The sequence below is a fragment of the Lissotriton vulgaris genome, unplaced genomic scaffold (assembly GCF_964263255.1).
Source record: "Lissotriton vulgaris unplaced genomic scaffold, aLisVul1.2 SCAFFOLD_1083, whole genome shotgun sequence".
Classification (NCBI taxonomy): Eukaryota; Metazoa; Chordata; class Amphibia; order Caudata; family Salamandridae; genus Lissotriton; species Lissotriton vulgaris.
Genome location: NW_028253160.1, coordinates 35,109 through 49,364, shown reverse-complemented (window position 1 = coordinate 49,364; position 14,256 = coordinate 35,109). Strand labels below are relative to the sequence as shown.

At 42.8% G+C, this 14,256-nt stretch overlaps 1 protein-coding gene across 1 annotated transcript in view; it reads left to right on the top strand.

Annotated features, from left to right (window-relative positions):
- C2CD2L (C2CD2 like) overlaps positions 1-13,836 on the top strand; it is a 151,914-nt gene extending 138,078 nt beyond the window's left edge. The window contains exons 13-14 of the mRNA XM_086951291.1: positions 4,116-4,386; positions 13,296-13,836. Coding sequence (XP_086807417.1) covers positions 4,116-4,386; positions 13,296-13,516 — 492 coding nt within the window. The 3' untranslated portion in view covers positions 13,517-13,836. The remainder of the gene's footprint in view (positions 1-4,115; positions 4,387-13,295) is intronic.
- The last annotated feature ends 420 nt before the right edge of the window (positions 13,837-14,256 follow it).

Genomic DNA, 14,256 nt, shown 5'->3' with positions numbered 1-14,256 from the left:
AGGAATGAAGAATGGACTCTTCTGCTCTAATGCTGATGTCACAATTATTTACCTAAAACGGAGAGTCCTATGGCTACATTATGAAATTATTTTTGTAAAGGTCAACATTCATCTTTGTTTTTCGCCGCCAGTGACAGCACAAATCTATAAGCCTACAGAAGGGGCGGGGGCAATAAAAGAAATGGAGATCATAAGGGCCCAATTAACAATTAAAATGATTTTGTGATTGGTGTTGATAAGATCACATAGACTTATTGAAAGCTTATTCCAGGCTTTTGCTGTGGCCACAGAAAATCCCTGTTGCCAAAATGTAGTCTCATTCTCAGGGATTTTAAGTAAACCTTGTGTAGCAGATCTCAAAGTATTCTGAGACCCATAGAAGGAACATTTGCCCATCATAAAATCGAGGGAGGTTCGCTTGGTTGCCAGAGGACCATAAGAAGAGACAACTCCTACTCTGAGAGGCAGCCAGTGCAAAGAATTCAAAATTGTGATCATATTATCGTTTCTGCTACTGGTAATCCAACTCGCTGCCGCACTCGGAACCCTTCGGAGCTCCTGTGAGGTAATTTCCTTAAACCAAAGCAACATGTGAGATTCTAGTGTGCCAGGTGGTCTTATTGGAGGAATTGAAGTAGATTCCTGCGCTTGGGCCTTAGTTGATCATTTATCATTAAAAAAAACGTGCATTAGTGTTGTGAAGGAGGAATAGAGGTTTGTAGAGCTGGACATGGCTTTACCTCTATTATTCTAAAAAGTGCTTTGGTTTGGGGCCTGAGAAATCAGGGTGATGTAATAGATCATTTGTCAGATTTAAGCTCATCCTTGTACATTGCAAGCTTAGTTTGATATTGTGTTTGCTCTCAGTAAACTATTTCTGCCTCCATCTCCCTTCCAGCTGGCAAACCTTTAATTTGAGGTTGGCAAGTGAAGCAGAGAATCACGGGTTGCGCCAGTGATGGTCACCCAAGAGTTAATTGACATAGGAACATTTATCCGGTTAATTAGACATTTGCTAGAAGCTAAAAGTGATTTATCAGGAGAGGAAGTTTAAGGGCACTGTTTTCATTTAAAAACGTGATCCAATTATCAGGATGTGTTTCTGTAAATCCAGATCCTTCCAGTTCCTGTCTGAGACTAAGAGTTTTGCCATCGCTCTTCTCCTGAGCTTAGGGATTTAAGGGACCAAAGGAAAGTAGCCCAGCCTGTGTCCAGAGAGAGGTCTGCGGCTGAAAAGCTGGTGTTTACTAGATGACCTGAACAGTGTGTGGGTTTGTGATTACTCACATCTAAAATGAAAAGACTGCAAGGTCATTTAAGAAGCTCAAGACTTAGCCTGCCTGAGATCTCAGCCACAGGTAACATTTTCTAAAACTAACACTGGGCCAGATGTACATACAGCCGGGACGCATATAGGGAATGTAAATTGAGCTTAGCCAACGTTTTTTTACCTGTATGTAATTTCACGACGGGACTTGTGTACTAGTAGTTCATATTCAGGGGTGTAGCTTCAGGAGGGGGTTTGGGGGTATTTTGGGTTTGGGGGTATTTATTAGGGGGTATACCTCCCATTAAATGCATTTTCTGGTAACAAGTTGGGTACAGGTGCTTTCATTCAGGTATGGTGAGGTGTCTGGGATTTCACCAAGAGGTTGTACATAAACTCAGACAAAAACGAACACACACTGTCTCCCTCTCTGCTTTCAAAGTCTTAAAAAGTTGGTTATTTTAGTAAGTATTGTGTTTTCTCTCACTTAGTACCCCTACCCGTGTGCACTTCTCTCCCTTACCACTACCTCTTTAGCCCCTCTCATGCGCCCTGCTTGTCGTATAATGAATTTCAACGTTATATGGCAGTGTGATTGTTGGGAAACCTGGAGCACACTCCTCCCCAATCTCAGTGGCGGTTGCTGCTTAATGGGTGGCGGGCAGAGGGAGTAGGGGATAAAAAAAAAAACACTTGCCTGCAGGCCAGCCGCTGCCTCCCAGTCCTCTGCGGTCGTCAGCACGCAAGAAGAATGAAGCACACAGGCTTCCCTATCCAATCACGATCCTGCTGTCACTAGCATGACAGCAGCAGCGTGATTGGTCTGAGCGCTGTGGTTTGGCACTCAGACTTGGACTATGAGCCTGTGCATGTTCTCCATGCAGGCTGTGCAATACAGCCGGTGGAGAACCTGCAAGGTGCGCATGACTGTTTGTCCGGCCCAAGACGGCCTGCCAAACCACCATGCGCACTTAGAGTGTGCTCACCACTCCTCCCCCGGGTGCCTGGTCTGGCCAGTCCGTCCAATCCATCCCGCATTTAAGCAGGAACGGAAAAATAAAATGATAATAACATTGCGCTATTATAATTTATTTTTCCTTTTTAAACTGCTCGAGGAGCAGTGGGGCGACGCTCCTTAGCGGAGGAGCCGCTGCTGCCCAATCTTATCAATCCAGCTGCGTCCCGATCATTTTGTAACATGCCAATTCGGTGGGGGTCGAAGAACAACCTATCTAATGAAGATTAATTAGGCAGACCGCTATTTGTTAACTCCTGTGAATAGCTATCAACGCAGGAATAATGGGCTGCATTCCCAAACAGTAAAGTATTTTAAAGCAGCCCTTGTTCTTTATAGGAGCATTGCCTCCTCCCACCAAGGTCACCCAACACAATTCTCCTAGGAGAAGCTGTCCAACAGGGTTACCACGTCATTTGAGGTGTTGGTAACTTTTCGTTGCTTTGAGACTGCAGTTGTGGTCTCAAACCACAGATAAAACCTCATTTTAAAAAAGCTTTTCTGAATCGCAAAAAGGTATTAAGTGTATTGTAAAAAAAACCACACAAAAAACATTTTGAAGTGACAAACTTAGTAAGTTTGTGTATTCCAGGGTTCACGACCACAAACTGGTTTTGTACAACTGACTGGCCTGTCGCTCCTATTTGAAATAAAACACCCATCTGTTACAATGTAGGGAAGCCTATAAGCAGGAACCTGAGGGAGGTAAATGAGTAGGAAATTCAGTGCTAGGTGGGAGCACTCCCGCTCAAATGCTAAAGCTTCGCTGGTGAAAGTTAAAGGCTCAAGTATAGATTTAATCCAAATCCATTTTTGTATAATGCCGCATTTATCCCCCAGATGTATCCAATCTATCCAGCCATCAGTCAACCGTAAGAGGTCAGGCCATTTGCAGAGCTTGCACTTTAGTACCATCCAACTATAGCCAGTCTGGATTTTTGTACAGACTCATTCACCTGTTAATCCTTATGTGGCTATACCGTGATAACCAAAGTTAACAGTCAGTACAATGTGGGGCACAAGTGACTTGTATTTAATTGAACCGTGCCTATGTTTTGGATGTCGCGTGACATAATTATCTTCCCAGTCTTTCCCATTCAAGAACTATACAACTTTCTGAAGAGGTCCGCAAGACTGAGGCGCGTCCGTACAATTTCACATGCAACCCTACAACTGTTATATACCTGGAGTAAGACCTCTCCAGACTGCCATACACATAATATTTCCTTATAACGGCACAAGCGACTGGAGCATAAGCGACCCTGAGAATGTATCCCAGTAACGCAGATAACTGACCTTTGCATTTAATTTTAGCATAGAGCTTTCAACTTCCTACCATCCTATATAATTGAAAATATTTACACCAAGGAGTGCCTCCCATCTTCCTCATCTCAGAATTTGTTGGCTGCATATTCCTGTTCTTTACACCACTAGAAAATTGAGATGAGGGCGGGGTAGTGGGCTTTTCATGGGTCATTTTATCACAAAACAGGATATTGTAGGCATGTGACTATATATGATATGTTAGTGAACCAATTTTTATCAGCTAGTTACTTTTATTTCCTATCTCCACTTAATCCATTCCTATTCATTTACTTGCCTAATTTCTGTTGATTCTTGTTGTTGTCAGAGTTGCCTGATCTACAGTTTTCTCTTGATGCGTTTTTATTGGATGGCTTGAAAGTTTTTCTTTTTTCTCATGACATGTTTCTACTGGCTTACTTGTCTAAATTGTATTCATGGTTCCTGTTGGCTGCTGTCTTGATTTCCTGTTTTTGGTTGGCGTGCTGTTATGTGCTACATTTTCCTGACACAGCGTAATACCTTTCACAGGTTCCTATTGATCAGGATGAAATGGCACTTTCTCTTGGATATGCAGCCTCCATGGACGCCACAATGCAAGACGAATCATTCATGGTAGATCTCCAGAACTCCTCAGAAACACCTCCATCTCTGGAGACGACCATCTCAGGGCAGAGGACTAGCCAGGAAGTAGATGACACCACAAGGTCAGATATCTCAGAGAGACCTTCTGTAGAAGACATTGAGTCTGAAACCGGATCTACGGGTGCTTTGGAAACCCGGAGCTTAAAGGACCACAAAGGTAAATATCCTGCAAATCGAAAGCAAATTAGCTTAATGAAAAGTTACATTTTAGATTTTGGCCAAGCCAGTAGCCCTAGATGCTCAAGTGCTGTAGGACTTCTCAGCCAACACAGTCTTTTTATGTTTTTGTGTCATTGGTTCCATCTGGGTCTTTATCAGTTGCAGTTCCTCCACTAAGGTGGAGAAGCGTCGCCCACTGCACAAAAGGAAAAATAAAGTGACAATAACGTTTTGTTATCATTTTATTTTTCCTTGTGCAGTCAGTGGCCTTGTTCAGTGCGGGTCGGGGTTGGCCAGAGCAGGGAAGGAGTGGTTTGCACTCCCTAAGTGCGCATGACCGTTTGGCCGACTCTCTTGGGCTGGCCAAACAGTTCATGCGCCCTTTGCATGTTCCCCACCAGGCTATAATGCACAGCCTGGTGGGGAACCTGCACAGGCTCCCTGTCCCCGTCTGAGCACCGAACCATGGCACTCAGACTAATCTCAGTGCTGCATTGCAGTGTTGTTATTGGTTTAGGGGAGCCAGGGTGCTTCCTGCTGCCGGGACTGGAGACGGTAAGAAGGAAGATTAAGAGGACTGGTATAGGCTGGGGCTTGGCCATTCCAAGGTAAGTGTTTTTTTATCTCAATTCTACCCCCTCTCCCCCCGCCCAATTATCCTGTCTGGTTGCCGCCACTACTGGTCTTTATTTCAGGGTAAAGTAAGAAAACATTGAATGCTTTATCACAGACCCCCTCTAAATCACATACTTTCCTGTGCAGTGCATAACCAGGTGTCCTCTATGGTGTGCAATACCTTGACCCTAAAGAAAGATCATACCCAACAAGAGGAAGCCCAAAGTTGATTCCTGTCACCCAAAGATAGTTAATTATAGATGTACACATGCTGGACCAGGTGCCAACGTCTGAGATGGCACAAAACAGGAACCCTCTTGGAGGCTGGTAACACTGTTTGAAGAGCGATTTTTTCACTTAAAAAGGCAACACACCTATGAGAAATAGTTTTTCTCTGACATTGCCAAACTGTAAAAAAAATCTTATTTTCCCTGCAGGGGTTACATTGTCCTCAGACCCTGTGAATATTGGGTGTTCAGTCCTGGCACATCTTTCCAATATGGCTCTAGGGGATGGGGTCCCCAGGGCCTGATGAGGCTCAAGGAGGAGGGGGAGGGCACACGGCCCTCCACCTCCCCTTTAAATTAAAAACAGCCCTGGGGAATGAGGTCCTCAGGGCCTGACGTTTGTGTGGGGAGGCCACGCAGCCCCCATACCTTAAAAAAATAGGGTCCTGGGGGATGGGCTTCCCAGGTCAAAATAGGATCAAGGAGGGGCCCGCCTAACCCCCCCCCCCTTTCAAAAAAGATACGACCTGGGGGATCGGGTTCACAGGGTCTAATTGGTCTCAGGGTGGGGGGCTGTGTACCCACTCCCTTTATCAAGGACTCTGCCCCAGGGGATGGGGTCCCCGGGGCCTAATAAGGCCCAGGAGAGGGGAAGGCCAAGTGGCCCCCTCCCCTTCAAAATAAGGTATGGTACCGGGGCACGGGGTTCCCGGTGCCTAATAAGGCTTGGAAATGGGGGCCATGTGGCCCCTTTCATTTTATTTATTATATTTGGCATTGGAGGATTGGGTCCATGGGGCCCAAGAAGGCTCAGTGAGGGGGCTGCATACTCCCCTTAACTGTTTAATTGTATTTAGCCCTGGGAGATGGGATCCCAATGCACAAAGGCAAAATCTATTCTACGAGGCAAAAGCTCCACCCACTACTGCCGATCGCCGATAGCCATGTGCGTGTTATGGTTGACTGCCTGCTGCCAAACCCCGCCTCAAAGGGCCGAAGTCTTTGCAGCATGGGGTTGGCTGCCTTTGGGGGAGTTGGTCTGCAGGCAGGCCCTGTGGCCAACTCCCCTGGCTGTGCACAGAGTGGGGTTGGCTGCATGCAGGGGTTGGGTGCAGGGCCCCTGCCTTGCATGACCGAAGGCCCTGCACAGCATGGGGTTGGCTGACTTTGGGGGAAGATAGCCACAGGGCCTGGCTGAAGGCCAGGCCTTGTGACCAATCACACATGGCCCAAGGCCATTTGCAGCGTTGGGTTTGTTTCATGCGGACTGTTAGGTCGTGGGGCCTAGCCACAGGCCAATCCCTGCGGCCAATCTCTGTAACCAATCTCCCCTGCGGAGCACCGCCTAAGACCATGTGCAGCAGGAGGTTGGATTTACATATGTAATATGGTAATAGAATATTACTTTACGTTATAAAAAAAACATAGAATCTCGTAATGCACTGATAATTTCTCCACATATTACCTCACTCAAGACATCTTCTATGGCATCATTGATAATATATATATAATGCTGGCGATTGCGTGTGAATAAACCACCTTGAATTTCACCTTTTGCGCTGTGGAGTGGTCTGTACCTGTGGGTTCCGTTGGTGAGGATTGGATTTCTGTCCATTTTCTGAAGGAGCGGAGCAGGATTGTGAATCGTATATATGTATATATATATATATATATATATATATATATATATATATATATATATATATATATATATATATATATATATATATATATATATATATATATATATATATATATATATATATATATATATATATATATATATATATATATATATACACACACACACACATATATACACATATATACACATTTCAAATCAAGGACGTGGCTGCAATATGCTCCATTTATTTAAAAGCACAACACCCAAACCAAAGTGTTTCAGCCCTCCCACGGCTTTTCTCACAGTCAGTGAGTCCCCGTTCAGTTACACTTTTTATACCCATCTTAGCCTTAATGGGGCATTAGGGGAATTGTAGTGTTTTCTTATAATTCCAAAAACTTTATACATATTTACAAAAAGGACAATTGTGTTTTTGTCAGGGAATTAAACATTGACATGTTTATATTTTCTACACTACTTTTTTTTAAAGTGCCATTTCAAATTTCATTTATGTTCCTTTGAATCATCACATTTTGGTATAGTACCTTGCCATTATTTTGAAAGTATGCTTTTCACATTCAAATAATTTTACCACTTTTTTGGTGATTCTATACATGGTCCAACAGAAGTTAAATATCATAAATCTACCATATTTGTTGCGACCGTGCAGCGAAATTGAGCCTAACATGTGACGCATGCAGTCCGATTCTCGGCTGTGGTGCACAGAACGCTTGTGAATTTTTAAAACAGTTGAAATGGCAATTTTGCACAATCTGTTTTTAGAATTTAAATTGTTTACCTGAATCTCGTTGTTGGGCAAGGAGCTGAGTTCAATGCTCCGGGTGGGGACGGACATCTTGGGGTAGTGACAAAGGTTAGCGCTTTAGCAGCCACGGTCCTCATGCTCGCCCCTGATTGAAAAGGGGCGGATGACGCGACTGCGCAGCGAAATTGAGTCTAACAGGTGACGCGTGCAGTCCGATTCTTGGTTGCAGAGCATAGAACACTCGTGAATTTTTTAAAAAATTGAAAATTGCGATTTTGCACAATCTGTTTTTAAATTGTTTACCTGAATCGCGTTGTAGGGCAAGGAGCTATGTTCAATGGTCGGGGTGGGGACGGACATCTTGGGGTAGTGACAAAGGTTAGCGCTCTAGCTGCCACGGTCCTCACGCTTGCCCTTGATTAAAAAGGGGCGGAAGACGCAACCGTGACGCTGGCGCGCCAAAGGCGCACCTAAAGCAAGCCCGTCTGTGCCCGTCCGCGCCCGAACATGCCAAGGGGCTACGACCCCTGGTTCTCCCAAGAGGACACCTTGCTCTTATTCGGCAGCTCAGCTGTAACACCTCAGAGGAACGGAGGTGCAGGCATACTATCATAGCTTCAGGCTGCCCTTTGTTTGTAATAAATGCCCCCAATGCACCCTAGTACTCGATCCCTAACTTTCAGTAGGCAAGACCCCCCATCAGAATACAGTTTACAAAATGTGCTTGCTGAATTGCCGTTAGCTTCCCAAACACACCATTGAAATCCAGCTAATCTCCTCACCTAAAGTAGAGGAATTGATTGATAGCTTGGGTGCCCTTTCACTTAATCTGAAAGAGAACAGCCCCACCCATCTAAAAGGTCATCTACTCGATCCTATTTTTACCAACATTAATAATTTAATAGTGGAGAATCCCACTCCACTACTATGATCACTATCTGTTGCCTTTTTCATGGTCCCCTTTGATTAGTGATCCACCAATGGATCCAGTGAAGAAACTTAGCCGTAATTGGTCCAAGCTACCTATTGAGGCATGGGCTATGTACTCTTAACAATACTCGCCCGGTGCTAGAAGCTGATCCAGAATCGGCCATTCATGAGTTTAATCAATTGATCGAAGCCTCTCTGGACTTGGTGGCTCCGAAAAAATTGACACTAATAAGAAGGGCTCCTAGAGCATTGCATGGTACACCCCCAAGCGTATAGAGTTGAAATTAAAATATAAACAATCAGAGAGGCAGTGGAGGAAAGACTTCTCAGACAAGAGGAATTGCTTCTACAGGGAGGCTACAAAAATGTATGAGCTAGAAGTTAGGAAAGCCCAATCCCTGTATTACGCAACTAGGATTTCCTCAGCTTCCAACTCCCCGCGTAAAATGTTTAAAATCACAAAATCTCTAATCAGCCCCAGCTTCTCCCTCTGTTGATACCTTAGGACGCTGCAATAGCATTGCAGAGTTCTTTTTAAAAACATTCAATCTATTTATTCAGCATTTTCGCCAATAACTACCCCTTTGAAGTACCTTCCATCGGAAAATAATACAAAATCACCTGTTCCTCTGTTGGCGGTCCTCCCTCCCTTGGACATAAAGTGCCTAAAAATCTATTTTAATAAACTAAAATCAGGTTCCCCTAGGGACATGGCTTCCCCCCACCGTTCTGAATCAAGTTTTTGAAATGTAGCTCCCACTGTCCTATAAGTTATTAATCTTTCTTTGGCCTCTGGGACCATTCCTTCTTTATGGAATCGAGCCATGGTGAGAGCACTGCTTAAGAAATTAGGTGCAGACTCTGAAATGTTTGCTAACTACCAGCCAATCTCGTTGCTTCCAGGGATCCCAATAATTGGGGAAAAGCATATCAATTCCATTTTGTCCACATTTTTGGAGGCGAATGACTGCTTCCATCTATCACAAACTGGGTTTAGACCCCCTCAGGGTACAGCTTTCGAAACCGTTAACCATCATCTGCTGGTCTCTAGAATTAGAGATTCAGGAGTATCTGGAACTGCACTAATGTGGTTGGAGTCTTTTTTTAGACGACCGCTCATTTCAGGTCTTTGAGGACAATTCCATTTCCAAGAGTATGTTGTTGAGTTGTGCTTCCCCAGGGCTCGTCCCTGAGCCCCACCCTCTTTAACATTTATATGAGCCCGCTGGCCAAGATCGTCAAACCCTTTGGCATACAGATTGTTTCATATGCGGACGATACAAAATTGATTGTTTCCCTTAACCAATCTGGGAACAGGGAAAGCAATTTGGCTGATTGTTTGGAAAAAGTGTAAGCATGGATGGAGGGCTCATATGTACAACTGGATGGAGCAAAAACTGATCTGAGGTTCTTGGGTAAACCTTCCCCACTAGATCCTAGCTCTCTATGGTCTAAATGTCTGGACAGTATTCCTCGTCCAAAAGAACAAATAAAAAGCCTTGGAGTCTGGCTTGACCATAATCTAAATATGAAGGAGCAATCCCGGAAGGTAGCAGGAACATGTTACGGAATACTTAAGATAGTTAGGAGAGTCCTTCCCCTGCTGCTGTTTACTGCTAGGAAACTGCTGGTTCAAGCCTTAATTTTTTCACGTCTAGACTACGCAAATACCCTTTATTTGTGCTCCCTGCGTTCAATGATAAAGAAACTTCAGACTGTGCAGAACTGTGCAGCTCGACTCCTCTTACAGACCCCCCACAGAGAATATGCGTGACCATCTATAGCATCCCTACACTGGCTCCCAGTTGCGGAGAGGATTCAGTTCAAATCCCTATGTATCATCCACAAGATTCTTTCCTCCAAGGGTCCTCCTATCCTACGCTCTATCGTCTCTCCGTACTGTCCCAATAGAGCCTTGCGCTCTGGAAATAAATGCATGACAGTAGTCCCTAGAATATATAGGTTCAGGAGTGAGGAAAGACGATTCTCCTACATCGCCTCAAAGAGCTGGAATGCTCTTCTAAATTACATTATTTTGGAGGGCGATTATATGTCGTTCCATAGACAGCTGAAAACGTTATTGTTCCTGGTCACCTAAAGCGGGTCCTTTGTGTAGGTTCTGTCCCTAAGTGCTGGGAGGCCTTCTGGTAGCCATGTCCTCTACAAGTGCCAATTCAATTCAATTCAATTCAATGCAATATTTGGGTGTAGTACCCTTGTTGACCAAAGGAGAATGCAATCTCAGAGTTCATTCACATTGTTCAGCCTAGCACACCATTTGCAGTCCCCATCTTCATTCAAGATCGACAAAAAGTTCCTCATCGTTGTTGATTCCTCGAGGGGTCTTTGTCTTGAGTCTAATGATATATTGCGATTCCATTTGTTGCAATTTTTTCACTCTGTCCCCTGCACGTTCCTCTAGGTGTATCATATGTATGCCATAATAGCTCATTGCTCTCCAATCCCCTTTCTGGCAATGTTTGGCCGTGGCGTAAGTCATATTTCTGTTCTACACTGCTCGTATATGCTCAAGGATATGTTTTTTCAGCATACATGTTGTGCTTCTGATGTATCTCATTCCACAATTACACTCTATTATGTATATCACAAGTGCAGGAGATATTTTGGTCGATGGTGATCACGTTACCATTGGGTTCAACAATTGTTCTCATATTTTTGCCGATTTTACAAGCCTTACATAGATTGCATTTTTTAAAACCTTTCTGTTGGTCTGTTAGCCAGTTAGTACTTTGGCTTTCCTGAAAGTGACTTTTAACCAGCATGTCCCTCAGTGATTTGGTCTTTCTGTTGGTAACTGTTGGTTTAGGCCCCAAGATTTTTGCCAGAGATTAGATGCCAATATTTTTTTATTTTATTGACTATTCTTCCATTTTCTTTACTATATGTTGTGATGAACCTGGGTGATCCTTGTTCATTCATTTCTTTGGCCTTTGGTTTTGGAATCAATGTATCTTCCCTAGGTTTTTTATCAATACAACGTTTGCATCATTTTAACATTGTTTCATTATATGCTCTTAGTCTTAGCCTGTGCAATGTTTCGTTAATTTTTTCTTCTGCATCCTCTTTTTTAGAACAGTTCTGCTTCATGCGTACAAATACCCCATAAGGGGTGCTTTCTAACAACTGTTTCGGTTGGAAGGTAGTCCCGTGCAGAATGCTATTAGTTGTAGTCTTTTTTTCTAAATACCATGGATTGTATTTGGTCATATGGTAGATATATGACATTTAACTCCTGTTGGACCATGTATCACCAAATAAGTGGTAACATTATTTGAATGTGAAAAGCATGCTTTCAAAATAATGGCAAGGTACTAAACCAAATGTGATGAATCAAAGGAACATAAATGAAAGTTGAAATAGCGCTTTAAAAAAAAGTAGTGTAGAAAATATAAACATAAGTCAATGTTTAATTACCTGACAAAAACGCAATTGTCCTTTTTGTAAATATGTATAAAGTTTTGGGAATTATAAGAAAACACTAGAATTCCCATAATGCCCCATTAAGGCTAAGAAGGGTATAACAAGTGTAACTGAAGAGGGACTCGCTGACCGTGAGAAAAGCAGTGGGAGGGCTGAAACGCGTTGGTTTGGGCGATGAGCTTAAATAAATTGATCATATTGCAGCTCTGGAGTGCCACGTCCTTTGTTCGTTGAAATTGAAATTGGGGCCAGGATCCGGCCCATACCCAGGGCACCGGCTGGGGAGCGCTTTGAACTGAAAAAGGATCACATTGTGGTATATATATATATATATATATATATATATATATATATATATATATATATATATATATATATATATATATATATATATATATATATATATATATATATATATATATATATATATATATATATATATATATATATATATATATATATATATATATATATATATATATATATATATATATATATATATATATATATATATATATATATATATATATATATATATATATATATATATATATATATATATATATATATATATATATATATATATATATATATATATATATATATATATATATATATATATATATATATATATATATATATATATATATATATTTTTTTTGTTCTTGGGGTGCTGGTTCAGAACTAAAGAGATTAGAAAAAGCCTGCAGCTACTATTCCTTCTCCTTGGACCCAGTAACGGCTGGGCTTTCTCCAAGTTTGCATGCTATGGCTGCCAATCTTGCTAAAGCTTCTAAAAAATATTATATTGAGTTCCCTTTTAAATGTTGTAGTACTACACATTTGTTGTTCTCCTCTGCACAATGATTCAACACCTCTCTCCAGCCAAAATTATTAAGGGGTTGCTTTTACCCATTTCAGGTTGGATTGGTTGGTATTTTACCAATTCACAGCTGTAATACTATGCCTGGAGTGGTAAATGGCTTTTGTCATTTTACAGCTCGGAATTGACAGCACTGTGCTAGTCCTATGCTTAAACACTTTGCGGTAGAAATGGCAAAAGACGTTGTCCCTTTCTAGCTCTGCGTGGATGGCACTATGCTAATCCTTTGCTTAAAGACTTTGATAGAAAAGCAGACATTTGAGGTGAGCAGATCTAGAGTGTTGTTGGTGTTGAGAATGCTCTTTACAGGAGCTGCTTTCCACCTAACCCAGAGTTCTCTACTTCTTTTTTGCTTCACTCTATCCCTGAAAGGGTATTGTTTGGACTTATCCTAACTTTTATCTCTTGTTTTCTGCTGCAGTTGGTTTCCTGCGGAGCGGGACAAAGCTCCTTTTCCGGAGACGGAAGCGCCAGAAGGAAGCTGGCCTTAGCCAGTCGCACGATGACCTCCCCAATGCCATCAGCAGCTCTGACACGAGGAAGAAATCTGGCAGCTTCTCACGGCGCCTTATTAAGCGTTTTTCTTTCAAGTCCAAGCCAAAGTCTTGCGCCAATGGGAGCATGGCAGATAGCGAAGACTGACTTGAATGTCAGTCAGGCAAATAGCAAAGACTGACATGATGGGCACTGCAGCCCGGCAGAACACAAGTAAGGACAGATTGGGCTCGATAGGCTTTCAGGTTATGAGCAGGGATGGCACCTGAATAGTAGCAGAAAGACAGGACTTCTTCGTTCCAGTAGCGCTGTCCCAATGAACACTGAAGCTTAAGCTCCTCTGTGAAATACTCTCACCTAGGAGGCACTTAGCTTCCCTTGTGCTTTTCAGCTTTTTACTGTGGGGTGAATTCCATGTTGCCTTGATGCAGAATGGACTCCCCAGATTGAAATGAGTTGATGGTTTGACACATGTATCATGAGTGGTTTTTCATATCCCAAAGGGTCCTCGCTATGGTTTCATCGTCTGCATGTTGGATCTGCAACTGATATGACTCCCGGAAAGCCCCACTTTAGTTTTGTGAACAAAGAGCCCTCATATTCCCATGGTTCTCTGTTTTTTATGTAGTCATCAGGGCTATTTAATATATAGTTCCTCTGTCCTGCAAACATTGCCAGAACCCTTAAAAGAAGCAAGCCGGCCAGACGCCACAAATAAGTAGGGTGGTGAGCAACACAGAATAGGCCAGCTGCTGAAGACATTATGCTTCTACCAGATGACTAGTATGGGGTGTGTTTCCAAGTTGGCCTCACTTTAATGACATTCTTGTATGCTGGGTTTATAAGTGTGTTTGTGGTGTGCAGCTGCTCCCAAGAGGAGTATCCTT